Source organism: Gigantopelta aegis, chromosome 7 (assembly GCF_016097555.1).
Source record: "Gigantopelta aegis isolate Gae_Host chromosome 7, Gae_host_genome, whole genome shotgun sequence".
NCBI classification, from domain to species: Eukaryota; Metazoa; Mollusca; class Gastropoda; order Neomphalida; family Peltospiridae; genus Gigantopelta; species Gigantopelta aegis.
In genome coordinates this window covers 19956995-19974681 of record NC_054705.1, presented here as the reverse complement: position 1 = coordinate 19974681, position 17687 = coordinate 19956995, and the positions used below count along the sequence as shown (strand labels likewise).

The following is a 17687-nucleotide window of genomic DNA, read 5'->3' as shown; positions in this document are numbered from 1 at the left end:
GAAATGCTTCCTTTGTCTTTTCCGCCGCATTCTTTCATTTCTTACTTCTTGCTCCAGCCAGTGCACCACGACTGATATATCAAAGGCCGTGGTATGTGCTGTCCTGTCTATGCGTATAACAACAATGTAGAGGATTTCCTCTAACACTTCGAAATTAAAAAAAAATTAAAAATGTCTGACACACAATAACCGATGATTGATAAATCAATGTGCTCTAGAGGTGTCGTTAAACAAAATACACTTTACTTTTCCTTTTTGCTCCTTTTGCCTCGTAGCTCGTTAAATATTCTCTAATTACACTCAGATCACTAGACAGCGATACATTTCATTTCAACTTATCCAATTAAGGTTCAAGCACGCTGTCCAGGACAGTAGGTTAGTTGTTAGTTGGTTAGTGGATAGTGAGAGAGAAGAGGATGTAGTGGCCTTACACCTACCAATTGAGCCTTTAAGAACTCGCTCCAGGCTGCGAACCCTGTACCTACCAGCCTCTAGTCCGATTGGCTTAACCACTGCGCCACCGAGGTCGGTTAGCGATACATGGAGGTGATTTACAAACCTGCAATAATGCACGGGCGTAGGAAGGTGTCAAAAGTGGGGGTGGGGTGGGGTGGGGGGGGGGCACATATACACACAACCATGCCATTGCCCCCCCCCCCCCCCTCCACACACACACACTCCCTCCCCGCTTCCTACACCCGTGAAATGGTAACATAAACTGACAGTTATAGCACAGGCGTGCATACAAATAGACAAAAAGACAGACGTGCTTCAGTGGTCTATCAACATTGAGTATTTTCATTAATGAGATCAACGTTATGCCACTGTTCCACAGCAACAGTGATCACAGACATTTCGGACGTTAAAATCGATCTGAACAAGCTTCGCTTTGCGAACCTGATCGCAAATCTATAGCGACAACAAAGGCGTATTTTGAATATAATTATTTGACATAAACACCTTACACATTTTATTTTACAGTCTGCCAGTATGAGTATGGCACGCCATTTTGATGACGGTTTCTGGAAAGGTAGGTTCCTAATCTTTTTCGTTATTCGGTTTCCTTACGTTTTTGTTTTTCGTTTGGTTTTTGTTTGTCTTTTTATTCGTGCTTAATATATAATTAAAGTTCAAGCACGTTGTCTGGGCACACACAAGCTGTTTGGGTTGTCTGTCTAAGACGAGGGTTAATCAGGCGCCTCGCTCACGCAAATATAATTTTGCGTACCTTGTTGTTCTTTCGAGCACAAAACTAAGGGTATCATTTACGTGGACATAATGTGTTAAGCAAAAAAAAAATATATATAAAAAAAGGGTCTCCTGAATTTATGTTTGCGTAACCGATAAAACGGTTACGCGATTTGTCCATCCTCATAGGCTTGTTAATTTATGTTTGCGTAACCGATAAAACGGTTACGCGATTTGTCCATCCTCATAGGCTTGTTAATTTATGTTTGCGTAACCGATAAAACGGTTACGCGATTTGTCCATCCTCATAGGCTTGTTAATATATTTTAAGTGGATGGTGTAGTAAACCTTTCAATACTTTATCTTCATTTATTTTCGTACGGATAGCCAATTGTAGTTGAAGCACGCTGTCCAGGGTCCACCTGGGTGTATACCACCAAATCAAATCCCATAGACGGCAATAGTATCATATGTGGCTAAAACTCCTACCTGCAGCGTATCAATCGACATAAACAACACGGATACAAATACTACCACCCCTCACCCTTAAAGTGACTCAGAAAAAAATGGTGGGTCAAGCTGCTCATTTCTGTGATAACGGGTAGCGTCTATGACTACCCTAGTTCCGACAAAATTAGAGTACTTTTATTTTACAACCAACACACACACACACCAATAACAGCACTGTTGGTATTAAAGGGACACACCTTAGTTACGGCTAGTTGTTAACCATTACGGCGTTGTTTTTCGCTATTAAAGCCATTTTTTTCACAAATAAAATTGCACTTTACTTACCGTTTAATATTTAGAATATACATTTCCATTCACCTGAAGTGTTTTTTGGTAATCCTGGTAATCCTGGTGTTTGTAATACCACAAAATGCATTTTTTGTATTTCTGAAAAACGGACGCACGTTTGAGAAAAAACCGTTGAGCAGACAAGGTCTAATCTATTTTTAGACGGGATATTTCCATTTCAATGTCACAGACGTTGGTATACCACGTGACCGTTATCATTTTGGTTCGGTTTGTTTTCTCGTGCACGGTTCGCGCAATCAACATCCGATTTGTTGTTGTTCATTTGTGAGATTTTTCTTCCCAGTTCCTGAACATTTTCAGTAACAATAAAGTTCAGACAAGTAGGTATCTCAATACAAAACGTTACAAACCCTTAAAACCAATAATTTTGCTAAGTCCTACGATATCTGGAGAGGGGATACAACCAGGAGAGAACAGTTGGAAAATGTCCAGGAGAGGTGAAAAGAACGCACCCCAAGTCTGTGAAATTTGTCGTGACGTAGGCATTGTTGTGCTTCGAGCGAGATCTACCGGTGACATCAGAATACAAACTTTCAAAATTACTTCAAGCAATTGGGACATGGTGATTCCCATGGTATTTATCGATATAAAACCTGCTTTTTCACTCCATTTGATAAAAATGTGATCTAAGTGTGTTACAGGTTTGTAGATTAACCAAATTATAATTTATTTTCGCTGGATGGAACTAGGGTGTGCGGCTTTAACTGCTCTGTCAAAAGTCGGTAGGACGAGATGTTGCCCAGTGGTAAAGCGCTCGCTTGATTCGCGGTCAGTTTGGGATCGATGACCGGCATCGGTGGCGTCGTGGTTAGGCCATCGGTCAACAGGCTGGTAGGTACTGGGTTCGGATCCCAGTCGAGGCATGGGATTTTTAATCCAGATACCGACTCCAAACCCTGAGTGAGTGCTCCGCAAGACTCAGTGGGTAGGTGTAAACCACTTGCACTGACCAGTGATTCATAACTGGTTCAACAAAGGCCATGGTTTGTGCTATCCTGCCTGTGGGAAGCGCAAATAAAAGATCCCTTGCTGCTAATCGGAAAGAGTAGCCCATGAAGTGGCGACAGCGGGTTTCCTCTCAAAATCTGTGTGGTCCCTAACCATATGTCTGACGCCATATAACCGTAAATAAAATGTGTTGAGTGCGTCGTTAAATAAAACATTTCTTTCTTTCTGTTTGGGATCGATCCCCGTCAGTGGGCTCATTGGGTTATTTATCGCTTCAGGTAGTGCTCCACGACTGGTACATCAAAGGCCGTGGTATGTGATATCCTGTCTATGGGATAGTGCATATAAAATATCCCTTGTTGCTAGTCAAAAAGAGTAGTCCATGAAGTGGCGACAGCGGGTTTCCTCCCTCAGTATCTTTGTGGTCCTTAACCATATGTCCGACGCCATATAACCGTAAATAAAAAATGTGTTGAGTGTGTCGTTTTTGACAACCGCCATGGATGTGGCCATATAAATTGGCTACATTCAGGCAGGCCTACACGGCGGCCGTGTATACAGCCTACGTTAATGAGCATTGACTATCTTAACACATACGTGGCTACATACAGGTAGGCCTACACGGCGGCCGTGTATACAGCCTTGGTTCATGAGCAGTGACTATCTTAACACATACGTGGCTACAAAAAGGCAGGCATACACGGCGGTCGTGTATACAGCCTTCGTTAATGAGCACTGCCTATCTTAACACATAAGTGGTTACATACAGGCAGGCCTACACGGCGGCCGTGTATACAGCCTTCGTTAATGAGCACTGCCTATCTTAACACATAACTGGCTACATACAGGCAGGCCTACACGGCGGCCGTGTATACAGTCTTGGTTAATGAGCAGTGACTATCTTAACACATAAGTGGCTACATACAGGCAGGCCTACACGGCGGTCGTGTATACAGCCTTGGTTAATGAGCAGTGACTATCTTAACACATACGTGGCTACAAAAAGGCAGGCATACACGGCGGTCGTGTATACAGCCTTCGTTAATGAGCACTGCCTATCTTAACACATAAGTGGTTACATACAGGCAGGCCTACACGGCGGCCGTGTATACAGCCTTCGTTAATGAGCACTGCCTATCTTAACACATAAGTGGCTACATACAGGCAGCCCTACACGGCGGCCGTGTATACAGTCTTGGTTAATGAGCAGTGACTATCTTAACACATAAGTGGCTACATACAGGCAGGCCTACACGGCGGTCGTGTATACAGTCTTGGTTAATGAGCAGTGACTATCTTAACACATACGTGGCTACATACAGGCAGGCCTACACGGCGGTCGTGTATACAGTCTTGGTTAATGAGCAGTGACTATCTTAACACATACGTGGCTACATACAGGCAGGCCTACACGGCGGTCGTGTATACAGCCTTCGTTAATGAGCAGTGACTATCTTAACACATACGTGGCTACATACAGGCAGGCCTACACGGCGGTCGTGTATACAGCCTTCGTTAATGAGCAGTGACTATCTTAACACATAAGTGGCTACATACAGGCAGGCCTACACGGCGGTCGTGTATACAGTCTTGGTTGATGAGCAGTGACTATCTTAACACAGAAGTGGCTACATACAGGCAGGCCTACACGGCGGTCGTGTATACAGTCTTGGTTAATGAGCACTGACTATCTTAACACATACGTGGCTACATACAGGCAGGCCTACACGGCGGTCGTGTATACAGCCTTCGTTAATGAGCAGTGACTATCTTAACACATAAGTGGCTACATACAGGCAGGCCTACACGGCGGTCGTGTATACAGTCTTGGTTAATGAGCAGTGACTATCTTAACACATAAGTGGCTACATACAGGCAGGCCTACACGGCGGCCGTGTATACAGCCTTGGTTCATGAGCAGTGACTATCTTGACACATACGTGGCTACAAAAAGGCAGGCATACACGGCGGTCGTGTATACAGCCTTCGTTAATGAGCACTTACTATCTTAACACATAAGTGGCTACATACAGGCAGGCCTACATGGCGGTCGTGTATACAGCCTTGGTTAATGAGCACTGACTATCTTAACACAGAAGTGGCTACATACAGGCAGGCCTACACGGCGGTCGTGTATACAGCCTTGGTTAATGAGCACTGACTATCTACATGGTAGTCGTTTGTTGCTGTTGTTTTTTTGTTTGATTTTTGTAGTTTTTTTGTGTTTTTTTGTTGGGGGTTGGGGAGGATTTTTAATCCAGATACCGACTCCAAACCCTGAGTGAGTGCTCCGCAAGGCTCAGTGGGTAGGTGTAAACCACTTGTACCGACCAGAGATCCATAACTGGTTCAACAAAGGCCATGGTTTGTGCTATCCTGCCTGTGGGAAGCGCAAATAAAAGATCCCTTGCTGCTAATCGGAAATAGTAGCCCATGTAGTGGCGACAGCGGGTTTCCTCTCAAAATCTGTGTGGTCCTTAACCATATGTCTGACGCCATATAACCGTAAATAAAATGTGTTGAGTGCGTCGTTAAATAAAACGTTTCTTTCTGTCTTTTTCCCGTGTGTGCTCAACTGAAAAGACACCGATTAAATACAATAACCAGTCCATTATATTTATGTTTATTCGGAATATTCCAAATACTGGGTGGTATAGGGGTGGATATAGTTTGCTTTCATATTGAGTCTGTTCAAAAAAGCAATAATGTACAAGTTATGATTAAACTACTGTATTGTTCAAAGAGTGACCCTGGTTACACGGTGTTCCACATCTAAGAGGTGACTATGGATATACCACATGAATGCAAATACCTAACCTATACAATCTGTTTGACAAGCGATCGACTTTTTGTCAGGAAGAAAAGCTTAGAAATAAGGCAGCTTGAGATGGTCGAAATATAATTACAGGATATATATATATATATATATATATATATATACATACATACATACATACATACATACATACATACATACAAAGCTTAGAAATAAGGCAGCTTGAGATGGTCGAAATATAATTACAGGATATATATATATATATATATATATATATATATATATATATATATATATATATATATATACATACATACATACATACATACATAAATGCATACATGCATACATACAGACACACATACATACATACATACATACAGACATATATATATATATATATATATATATATATATATATATATATATATATATATATAGTAGTCGTTTTCGGTTGACGGTGTAATTAAATCTACATCTGATGAGTGAGAGCAATTCAACTCTCTCACGAAACAAACCTGTCATGTAGAGATAAACATACACTTTTTAACGATATATATACACACACACACACACACACACACACACACACACACACATATACATATATATATATATATATATATATATATATATATATATATATATATATATATATATATAAATAGTCGAACTTGTATATAAACTGGAATGCATAAAGTATCAACAGTCGTCACAAAAAAATTAAATAGAGAAATGTTATACAAAACAGAAATTTAATACGTTTTTATGAAAGACACTATAACACACTGTATTCTGTTACCTATTAAATTGGTGCACGACACGCACAGGGCTACAGGTAAGAAATCATACTACATTGACAAAAGGGTCAGTTTGTCAATATGTCATGATTGAATAAACACCCTGGCATACTGTCGTAACAGACCTCGGTGGCGCAGTAGTTAAGCCATCGGACTACATGCTGGTAGGTACAGGGTTGGCAACCCGATACCGGCTCCAACCCAGAACGAGTTCTTAAGGGCACGATAGGTAGGTGTAAGGCCACTACACCCTCTTCTCTCTCTCACTAACCACTAACCCACTGTCCTGGACAGACAACCCAGATAGCTGAGATGTGTGCCCAGGACAGCGTGATTGAACCTTAATTTGATATAAGCACGGAAATAAGTTGAAATTAAATGAATACTGTCGTAATTGCCTGCATGACTAGCAGAAATCACACACCTTGCAATACAGTACATGTCAGTGTCGATAGGTCGAATATACATATATAAGTTCAATGCAAGCCTGACTTCAACCAATAAGTACCGGCCTCGGTGTCGTCGTGGTAGGCCATCGGTCTACAGGCTGGTAGGTACTGGGTTCGGATCCCAGTTGAGGCATGGGATTTTTAATCCAGATACCGACTCCAAACCCTGAGTGAGTGCTCCGCAAGGCTCAATGGGTAGGTGTAAACCACTTGCACCGACCAGTGATCCATAACTGTTCAACAAAGGCCATGGTTTGTGCTATCCTGTCTGTGAGAAGCGCAAATAAAAGATCCCTTGCTGCTAATCGGAAGAGTAGCCCATGTAGTGGCGACAGCGGGTTTCCTCTCAAAATCTGTATGGTCCTTAACCATATGTCTGACGCCATATAACCGTAAATAAAATGTGTTGAGTACGTCGTTAAATAAAACATTTCTTTCTTTCTTTCAACCAATAAGTCGTCTTGCAAATTAAATTACCGACCATATCATACAGATATAAGATGCAAATACGATTGTTTTGACTTAAGTAACACAATAACTTTATATTATGACTGGGATAGGTCAGTAGTAGTATATTATTAGGGGCCGGATTGTCATTAATATGCACGATAACTCATTAATATGCAAATGTGTGCACGACGTCACAGGTCAGCCACGTAGAGGAAAGGTCGACGCAGTTTATGCACTAATGCAAGTGCTGATGAGCTCATTCATTAAAGGGACATTCCTGAGTTTGCTGCAATTTTTAAGATGTTATCGACTAACAGAGACTTTTTAACGATTGTAATTGCATATCAAATATATTTTGCTGCATGATATATTAGTGGCTGTATATTAAACGTGTTTCTGATCGTTCTAATATTTGTACTAGGTTAAATTTTATTTTATTTTCTAAAATACATTTTTTTTCGTACGTACGAAATTATCTGAATAAAAATCAAGTTCGGGCTTGTTACAAATATTAAGACGACCAGAAACACATGTAATGTACAGACACTGATATTCTAAACAAGAAAATGTATTTAATATTAAGTTTAATAGTAGAAATGTTTTATTAGTCAGAAACATCTTACAATGTAGCAAACTCAGGAATGTCCCTTTAAGCTAGAACAATGGATAGTAATCAATACCATATACGGCAAACGGCGCGAGTCACGTGGTCGTTGTACGAATGATACGAGCCAGGTGTTCGGGAAAATCAATGCGAACACATCCGAGTGAATGCGAGTGCGAGTGCGAATAATTTTTACATGCTCATATACCACTAGAGTTTCTAGCGTGTCCGTCCCGGGGCCTGTCTCTGGATAGCCAGGGGCTTGTCCCGTGACAGAAAAAAAATTAAGCGGACAATTTAGAAATTTACATCCAAAAATTAAATAGTGGGCGTTTAAAATTTTTGATGCGCATCTCTAATTAATATAATTAATAAAGAAAAAAACCCTAAAAAGCCCGAGGGTTATGATTTTAATTTTTCCCACTTTTAATCAGCCAACTACATTCCTTCATATACGGTCGAGTCTATTATAAATAGAAACAAGGGGTGATGACGGACGAGTCTACCACGGATGAAAGCAATATATTTCTTAATGGCGATTCTGCATCAAAACCCGCCTTTACCAAAAATCAGCGCAAATTTCTTTTGTACCAATTCCAATGGAACGGCGAACACCCGGGTAGACCCCTGTTCAAATATTGCATAGCCAGACAACCGCTTTAAAAGTAATAATCAATTAATTAATAATCAGTCTCTGTTCGAAAAGCATAGCCACGACGTGTTTGTTCAAGTGAATCAATTACAGTGAAGCTTCCATCACTGTGAGATAAAATCTATATTAAAAAATAAAACAGAGCCCCAAACATATTAAAGGGACATTCCTGAGTTTTCTGCAATTTTTAAGATGTTATCGACTAACAGAGACTTTTTAACGATTGTAATTACATATCAATTATATTTTTCTGCATAAAATATTAGTGGCTGTATACTAAACGTGTTTCTGATCGTAAAATTTCATTTTATTTTCTAAAAATAATTTGGGCTTCTTACAAATATTGAGATGACCAGAAACCCATTGAATATACAGAAACTGATATTCTAAACACAAAAATATATGTAATATGTAAGTTTAATCGTAGAAATATTTTATTAGTCGGAAACATCTTACAATGCAGCAAACTCAGGAATGTCCCTTTAAATTAACGCTATAAATGACTAGTTTAAAACCACATCATTCGTGTTTCTTTTAAATAAAACGGTATAGCAAACACGATTTATTAATTTTAATGCATCTATCTATAATGAATTGTCATTAACGAATACAGAACCTGTGATGTCGTGCATACGTTTGCATATTAATGAGTTATCGTGCACATTAATGAGAACCGGATTTCTGACCCTAATAATATACTACTGTCAGTACATGTATATATCTTGTGACCGTTATTTCAAGTTCAACTGTCCATTTTGGACAAAACAAATAGTGGTCATTGTACTTTGTGTCCGTTATAGCTGGTTCAGCCATTCAGTTTCATCAAAACATACTGCCCGCATTGAATAGGTGGCTGTTATATACAGAATATATAGATAGATAGATAGATAGACAGATAGATATCAGAGATGGGGCGATTACTTGACAAAAATAATCGATTACGATTACGATTACTTTAGAATATCACGATTACGATTACGATTACGATTACAAGATAATTGAAAGTAATCGATTACGATTGCGAATACATTGTCTATGATTACATTTCCACAGATCTACACAAATAATGAAATGATGTTACCACCATGAAGTTATGCATTTTATTTTACAACCATACCGATTTCATTCATAGATAATTTTGGATTATTTATTAACTTATGTATACTGCAGGGAGGGAATCAGTTTCCAAAACCAAATTCATTTAGGTATAATTACTTATAACATATACATTTTGTTATATTATTGAAATCAGCCATAATTAGTAATTGCAAACTGTCTGATCACTATTACTTGTTTTTTTTTTTATTGTTTGTAGAACGTATACCATTTAATATCATCCACAAATTAATATATATATATATATATATATATATATATATATATATATATATATAAATGAAGAAATAAAGAACAAAAGAAAAGAACAAACAAGTAAATAAATAATTAAATTGATATCTGCATACATATACATGTGCACAAGCTGCTCACTGCATTTAATTGTTGACAATCTAAAAATGACTATTATTAATGAATCGAGTTGCGGTCATGCTTGCTTTGTGCCATATTATAAGGATTCAATTGTATCGGTGAAAATTACACGTATCTTGGTCTGGGTGTGTTTATTTTGGTATCATTACCACTATCCCAAAGGAATAGTGAATTTCAAAAAACACTATACCGTCCAAAAAATGTACTATCCCTTCAACTATTAATGTACCACTAGTTTTCCTGTACAACATTGCGTAACGAACACTTGTTTATATATCAGTCTATGCATTACAGAGTACTAGCTGGAATTACAAACGAACTCACTCCAAACATTAGTCTCGATCAAAAAGACGTTTATTTTATACCGGTAAGTGCATGAGAAAGGTCTTAGTAGCGCTAGGATTTGTTCTTCAGAAAAACGATTTTCGGTATTCTCGGTATTCCGTTCTTTATTTTATGACGGAATATTGGAAGAATTGTTTTACTATTCCGTTTCGAAATTTACTATTTGCGGAATAACTAAATATTGTAAAATTCGACCCCTGCAAAACGAGATATTGTCAAGCGTTTCTTAGTTGAATTCAGACCCGTGATAACGCTGTATATGCATTCAGAGAAACGCAAGTGGTTTATTATAAAAAACAAATACATACATGTAAATATATATCTATATATATATCTATATATATATATATATATATATATATATATATATATATAATTCATTTTTTACGGCAATGAATTAAGACACAAAAGTGGGGCATGGTGCAGCGCCCTTTTATATACTGCTAGCTAGAACACTGTATTCATTCATGTGGTTTTATGGTAAACGTAAACACGATAGATACCATTATGTGAATGTGTGTCTTCATCCCCTGGGTAACATTCATTTGATAATCCAGACGTTATGATCCCCTATTTCTCAAGACAAATAATAGTTCTACTATGAGAGTAGTAGACAATGGGAGATCAGTTCTACTGACTGACCAGTACTGCTTCTAACTATAGGCACTGTTACTGGAGTTGATGCTAAACACATCTAACTTTAGTAAATAATTATGAGTAATCATGAAAGTAATCGCTGATTACGATTACATTAGCAATGTAATCGATTACGATTGCGATTACATGACATTCTTAAACAATGTAATCGATTATGATTACCCCATCTCTGATATATATATATATATATATATATATATATATATATATATATATACTTAATTGATCTTAAACTGTTGCGAAACATAATTATGATGAATTTCACCTTAACCAATTTATGAACAAAATATGCTTATAACCTATGAAGGCTGCCGTTCGATATTTTAGCAGTTGTAATGTGAATTAATTTAATTTAATTAAAGAGACTGGCGTTCCTAGTAAAGCTACTTTCCAGCGGGGATCGGCTGGCAATCATCTAATATTTTTCTGCTTGTGAGATATTTTGAAGTTTCGAAAGTTCTTGGCTATACCGGTATATCACATTTAAAAATTGAATGGCCGAACATGTTATTAAACTACATGTATGATGTTCATAATTATGGCATATATCCATACGGCAACAAACATGTCATGACTAGACATAGAAGTAGGCAGCACAAAGCCTAGCATGAGTAGCATAGATCTATGTATCTATTGTACTCCATCAACAAAAATGTAACGGCCATATTAAGGATCCTTTGAAGACAATGCCGGATATCCATGTTGGAACATATATGTTTTTCTGGTTTCGCAAGTATCGTTCTCTGATATTTGGACAATAAACCACAACAAGAAAAAATATATGAAGAAAATGTTTTGTTCACAGATAATCTTGCATTGTATTTGTAAAACTCAAACCGAGGGAGGCTGCTTGGACAATCTTGAATCACTTGTTTTCAAAACGAAAGGTCAACATGGAATTGATGTCATCGGAAATAGTCACTGAGTTACTTTCAGAGACACATGCTTGTACACCAGGCAATCAATTGGCCCTCGTTGGAGAGATAATGTTGGATCTGGCCTAGATAACGTTTAAGAATAAATTAAAACGCTCTTCACCTTTCCAGAAGCGCAATTACTATTTTAAATAAACACATTATTGAATGGCACAATTAAACCTAAAACAACAGTCAATGTTTTCTTTTAAAACCTTTGTCAGCACTTGCTCCCTCATGGTTGCTAATATACAACAGTATTAGGAGAAATATTCCTAAACAATCCAGAATAGGAAAGAGAAAGAAATGTTTTATTTAACGGCGCACTCAACACATTTTATTTACGGTTATATGGCGTCAGATATATAGTTACGGACCACACAGAATTTTGAGAGGAAACCCGCTGTCGCCACATAGGCTACTCTTTTACGACAGGCAGCAAGGGATCTTTTATTTGCGCTTCCCACAGGCAGGATAGCACAAACCATGGCCTTTGTTGAACCAGTTATGGATCACTGGTCGGTGCAAGTGGTTTACACCTACCCATTGAGCCTTGCGGAACACTCACTAAGGGTTTGGAGTCGGTATCTGGATTAAAAATCCCATGCCTCGACTGAGATCCGAACCCAGTACCTACCAGCCTGTAGACCGATGGCTAACCACGACGCCACCGAGGCCAGAATAGGAAAGAGAGACAGATACAGAGAGACATAGAGATGGGGGAAGGTGGTAGTGAGACATCCATTTAGAGAATGTAGCCTTGTCCTACCCAAAACAATCCCCCAGAAGGTATCTTTTATTTACACTTTCCCCATCATACATATTATTACAAAATATTGTACGTACAGTTACTCTATGTGGATGCACGTACAACACGTGTCACAGCGAGGCGCTATCGAGGGACGTCATTAATGTAATGCACTCTGGTCTGTAGTGTGAACTGTGTAGTGAGACCTATATAAAATATAATAAAGTATCTACTCCACAGTGACCGTATCAGAATTTCCTCGTTTCATATATATGAGTCATTGCTTATGAAGGTTACGTTCGCTGTATCAAAATTTCATCGTTTGAAATATATGAGTCATTGCTTAAGACGGTTACGTTAGCTGTATTAGAATTTCATCGTTTCAAATATATTAGTCACTGCTTAAGAATGTTACGTTTTCTGTATCAGAATTTTCTCGTTTCATATAATATATGAATTATTGCTTAAGAAGGTTACGTTAAGTGTTTCATATTTTTCTCATTTTATATGTATGGATTATTATTTAAGGTTATGTTTCCTGTATCAGAATTTTCTCGTTTCATATGTATGAGTTATTGCCTATAAAGATTACGTTTGTTGTTTCAGAATTTTCCTACCATTGAATGCGCATCATTCCATCAGGCGATATCGTCAACTCTATCCAATAGTCGGATACATCTCGATGGAACTTTAACTGCGGAGGTTTCGAGAAATATGCTGTGGGATTTCGGATGGAGTTAACAAATAGTCTGTGAATCATTGGCCGTTAGATGTCATGTATTTTACAGAGAAAAACACATAGGAATCTGAATACTCAGAGGGAACAGATATTTCTAATTAATTGTTGGGATTAGTATATAATTAAATCTGTAAATACCATGAGATTTTGGCTTTTCACCAAACGGAAATGTGTTATATTGGTCATCATAGCTCAGATGATACTGTTATCAGTTTTTTACTTACGCACTCACCATGTGTCATTGTGTTTCGATTATCTCAAAAACAGGATCTTGTGCTTTGACCATATTCATTCTAGTACCATTGTAAAACGAGCTGCAGACAATGCTACATACACAAGTGAACGTGTTCCGCCAAGTCGACAGTCCGGCGTTTTGACATCGCCGCTGTATCCAGACAGAGAGTATGACATATCGTGCAGACAGGGAGCAGATAAACTGCGGACGGTTCCGTTGACGCTGAATGAAGCCAAAAGAGTGCTAAAGTGGTATGAAAGCATCGATGATTATTTTTCACCCAACCGAGCAGACCCTATCAACATGCCGGAAGACGACGGAAAGAACCTGTTTGAGAACTATGACTATACGAAGCCTTCATCCCACGTGTTAGAAGACTCAACAGTGGAGTATTTTCATTTTATAGGGAGGAATATATCCTGTTACAAATATGGCACTGTTAATTCGAAGAACAAGACAAGCGGAAATGAGTGTGTGTGTGCTCCGGGTTTTACCGGAAAGTATTGCTCTGTGCCTAAATCCGTGGAAAATTCTATAAAGAAATTAAAAGGAAAATATGTATTCCAACCTCGTCGAGTTCCTCGTAGAATCGTTTTTGCCATGACCTTCAACACAGAACACATCGTGCTTTTTCTTAAAATGATCCAGAACGCTCCGGCGGTGGACCTATTTATTTTCCTGGAAGGAAACGTAACGAACTATGGCGATCCTAAACCGCTTTACCTACTTCCTGCTTTAAAGAGAGGATTCCTACGTCGGTGGCATGGTAAAATTATGCACATGTTTAACAGCGAATTTGTACCTCAGGCGCGAATCAGGGGAAAAGGTTTCGCCCAAGAAGATTACATTCGCACACTATTTGGTCCCGCTATGAAGAAACGCATCACAAACACACGTGACGACGATCTTTTCATGTATTTCGACGCCGACGAAAGTCCCGGCTTGGACGAACTACTTTTTCTCAAACTTCACGACGGGTTTCCGGCTCCAGTGGGTTTTCAAATGCAGTTGTTTCGATACGGGCTATTCTGGTGGGATTCCAAGGTTCCCTGGCCCGCCATCGGAGTCTGCCCAATGAAAATGTTTTACGATGTGTATTCCGGTCATGTGAAGAATCTTCGCGGCCATATAAACAATCGCCGTAACAGTCTTTTCAAGAATTTTGGAAAGAACCCTCTGCAAAATGTATGGCTCATTGGATCGGGAAATAACTTCGCTGGGTGGCATCTGTCTTATTTCGGTACCCCAGGACAAGTGTACACGAAGATTATATCTACCATCAACGCCGACTGGCCGCGATGGGCAGATAACCCTGTTAACAAAAATATTACCTATATTGCGGCATTATTCAGACGAGGTAAATTCTTCGATCTGAGGCACAATTTTGTGGCACAGTGCCCTCTTGAGAACCCGCAGTTCAAAGACTTGAAATACATATTTCAATATCCTAAATATTTTAATTATTTGTTAGAAAATCCAACTATCTTCGTCCCGTCATGACATTAAATTTGGTTAGATCAGCAGAGGCACGGCGGAAGCAAGTAGACATTTGTTGTTGGGTTTTTTTTTTGGGAGGGGGGGGGGGTTGGGGGTGGGGGGGTGGAGGTTGGGGGGTGGAGGTTGGGGGTGGGGGGCTGATTGAGATCGAGGGAGTTTCTAGGGGTTTGGGGTTTGCTCCCCGTAAAGTTTCCAAAACTAGATGTCCTGAAGTGCAATTTTCTGCTTTCTACCAGTAATATTCGACTCTGCCTTAAGATTTACTACCAGTAATATTTTATAATCAGAATTATTGGATGGGCTAGATCCACACACACACACACACACACACACACACACACACACACGCACACACACCCTGCTCCGCCATGCCTGCAGAAATTTAAATTGACTGGTTTATTTTTGTGAAAAGAATATTGTAATCCAAAATGTGTTAAACAAAGAAGAAAAGAAGAAAAGATTGAGTAAAATTGTTCCGGATGGAAAACATTGATTGTCAATTGTAAAAAAGAGAGCCTTTTGTTTTTTGCTAAAAGTGAGAGACCCTAGTTTTCAAACACTACGGCGTTTACATCACCACGACAAAAACATTTCATATTTTAAGAGAGGCACGTACGTGTGAGAAGTGACTGTTATCGAGCCAGGGTCTAGTCTATATTTAGACGGCATTTTCCTGTTTATGCATCATCGATTTTATTTTCACTCTGTTATAACTATCTAGATGTGTAACTGGTTTCTAGAGTTGAGTCCATTTTTAGGAGATGAAACCAGGGTCTGCGCCTTTTGCATTGTGTACATGTTGTTATGCATATGTATATCTAAAATGGTATTACAAATTTTAGGTTGTGTTTTGACACACCGTCCTAAAACAGTTGGAAAAGAAAAGAATCTCTGTATCTTACTTATATGGATTGGTTTGGATGAAAGACGTCTTCAGTTGTGTCAGTCTAAAGCTATAGATTTTTACTTCATGGCCGACTCTTGTTGTAAAAGGCAGATGGAAAAAACGTAAAGTAAATTTTGTTTTATTTAACGACGCCTCTAGAGCACATTGATATTTATCTTATCATCGGCTATTGTACGTCAAACATATGGTCATTCTGACATATTTCTTTAGCGAAACCCCACTGCCTCCACACAGCCTACTCTTTCCGATAAACAGCAATGGGTCTTTTATATGCATTTACCACAGACAGGACATCACATACCGCGGCCTTTGATGAACCAGTTGTGGACCACTGGTTGGAACGAAAAATAGCCCAAACTGCAAATGGGTCTACTGAGAAGGATCGATCCGATGACCGACCGCTTCACAGGCGGACACGCTACTGTTTGAGCTACATCCCGCTCCCAGATGGAAAAGAAAATAACTTTAACAAATAGAACATGCTTTCTGTGTACAAATAAAGAAACTGGTAATGAATTTCATTATATAATGTTGTCCTTTTTTGACAGATGAAAGAAAAAGACTTCTGCCAAAGTGTTGCCAGTCTAGACCAAACGTTTACAAATTTAGAATGTTATTTGACAGTAGAAAAAAAGCTGGTGTTCTCAGAAAGCTAGCAGTTTTCTGTAAACAAATTATGCATATTCATGGCTGAAATCTATGTTTTTACAATTTCCAGGAAGGTCCATTAATCACCGTGGAACATTATTTATATTACATATATATATATATATATATATATATATATATATATACATATATATATGTATATATGTATATATATATATGTATATACATATGTATATATATATGTAAAAGATCGATCCCTTGCTACTAATAAAAAATGTAGCGGGTTTCTTCTGTCAAAATTACCAAATGACAATTTTGTCTTAAGACTGCTATATTTGGAATCAGCTGCTATATTTGGAATCAGCAACACTAGTTAAATGAGATTTTACATACTATTCATATCAAGTACGATACAATTGTATTACTATGTGAAATAACCATTTTGGGCCACACATGGGTTAAATACGGCCACAAATTGGCCACATTGATGAGATTGTTATTCTTTGGCGAGCTCTAGACAACAAAACATTACTATAAAATATTCAGAGGCTTATTAGATATCATAAGTAATGGCGGATCAATCTTGTAACAAATAAATAATTTTGGCCATTGTTGTTAACAAAAAAAAAAAGAGGGCCAAAATAGCTATTTTGTCTTAAATGGAGTGAATAAGACTGCTATTTTTGGAATCGGCACCACTTTTTACATACAGTAGGCTTGTCAAACCTTCCTTACCAAATATTCTGATTAAAGCCATTTACCTATTGGGGTAGAACCTGCGTTGTACTTTTCTTGTGGTGACGTTTAGCAAAGTGTTTGCCCACGCGACACGTTGGTACTGGTTAACAAACATGTACGTTTA

General features: G+C 38.4%; 1 protein-coding gene across 1 annotated transcript; it reads left to right on the top strand.

Annotated features, from left to right (window-relative positions):
• The first annotated feature begins 941 nt into the window (after positions 1–941).
• On the top strand, positions 942–15372 carry LOC121377575 (beta-1,4-mannosyl-glycoprotein 4-beta-N-acetylglucosaminyltransferase-like). The gene is made up of 2 exons (XM_041505628.1): positions 942–1030; positions 13445–15372. Exon 2 carries the CDS (start codon positions 13717–13719, stop codon positions 15310–15312), a length of 1596 nt encoding a protein of 531 aa, XP_041361562.1. The 5' UTR covers positions 942–1030; positions 13445–13716; the 3' UTR covers positions 15313–15372.
• The last annotated feature ends 2315 nt before the right edge of the window (positions 15373–17687 follow it).

Coding starts and splice junctions, on each gene's coding strand:
- LOC121377575 (XM_041505628.1), top strand. CDS start 13,717: ATGAGATTTTGGCTTTTCACCAAACGGAAATGTGTTATATTGGTCATC.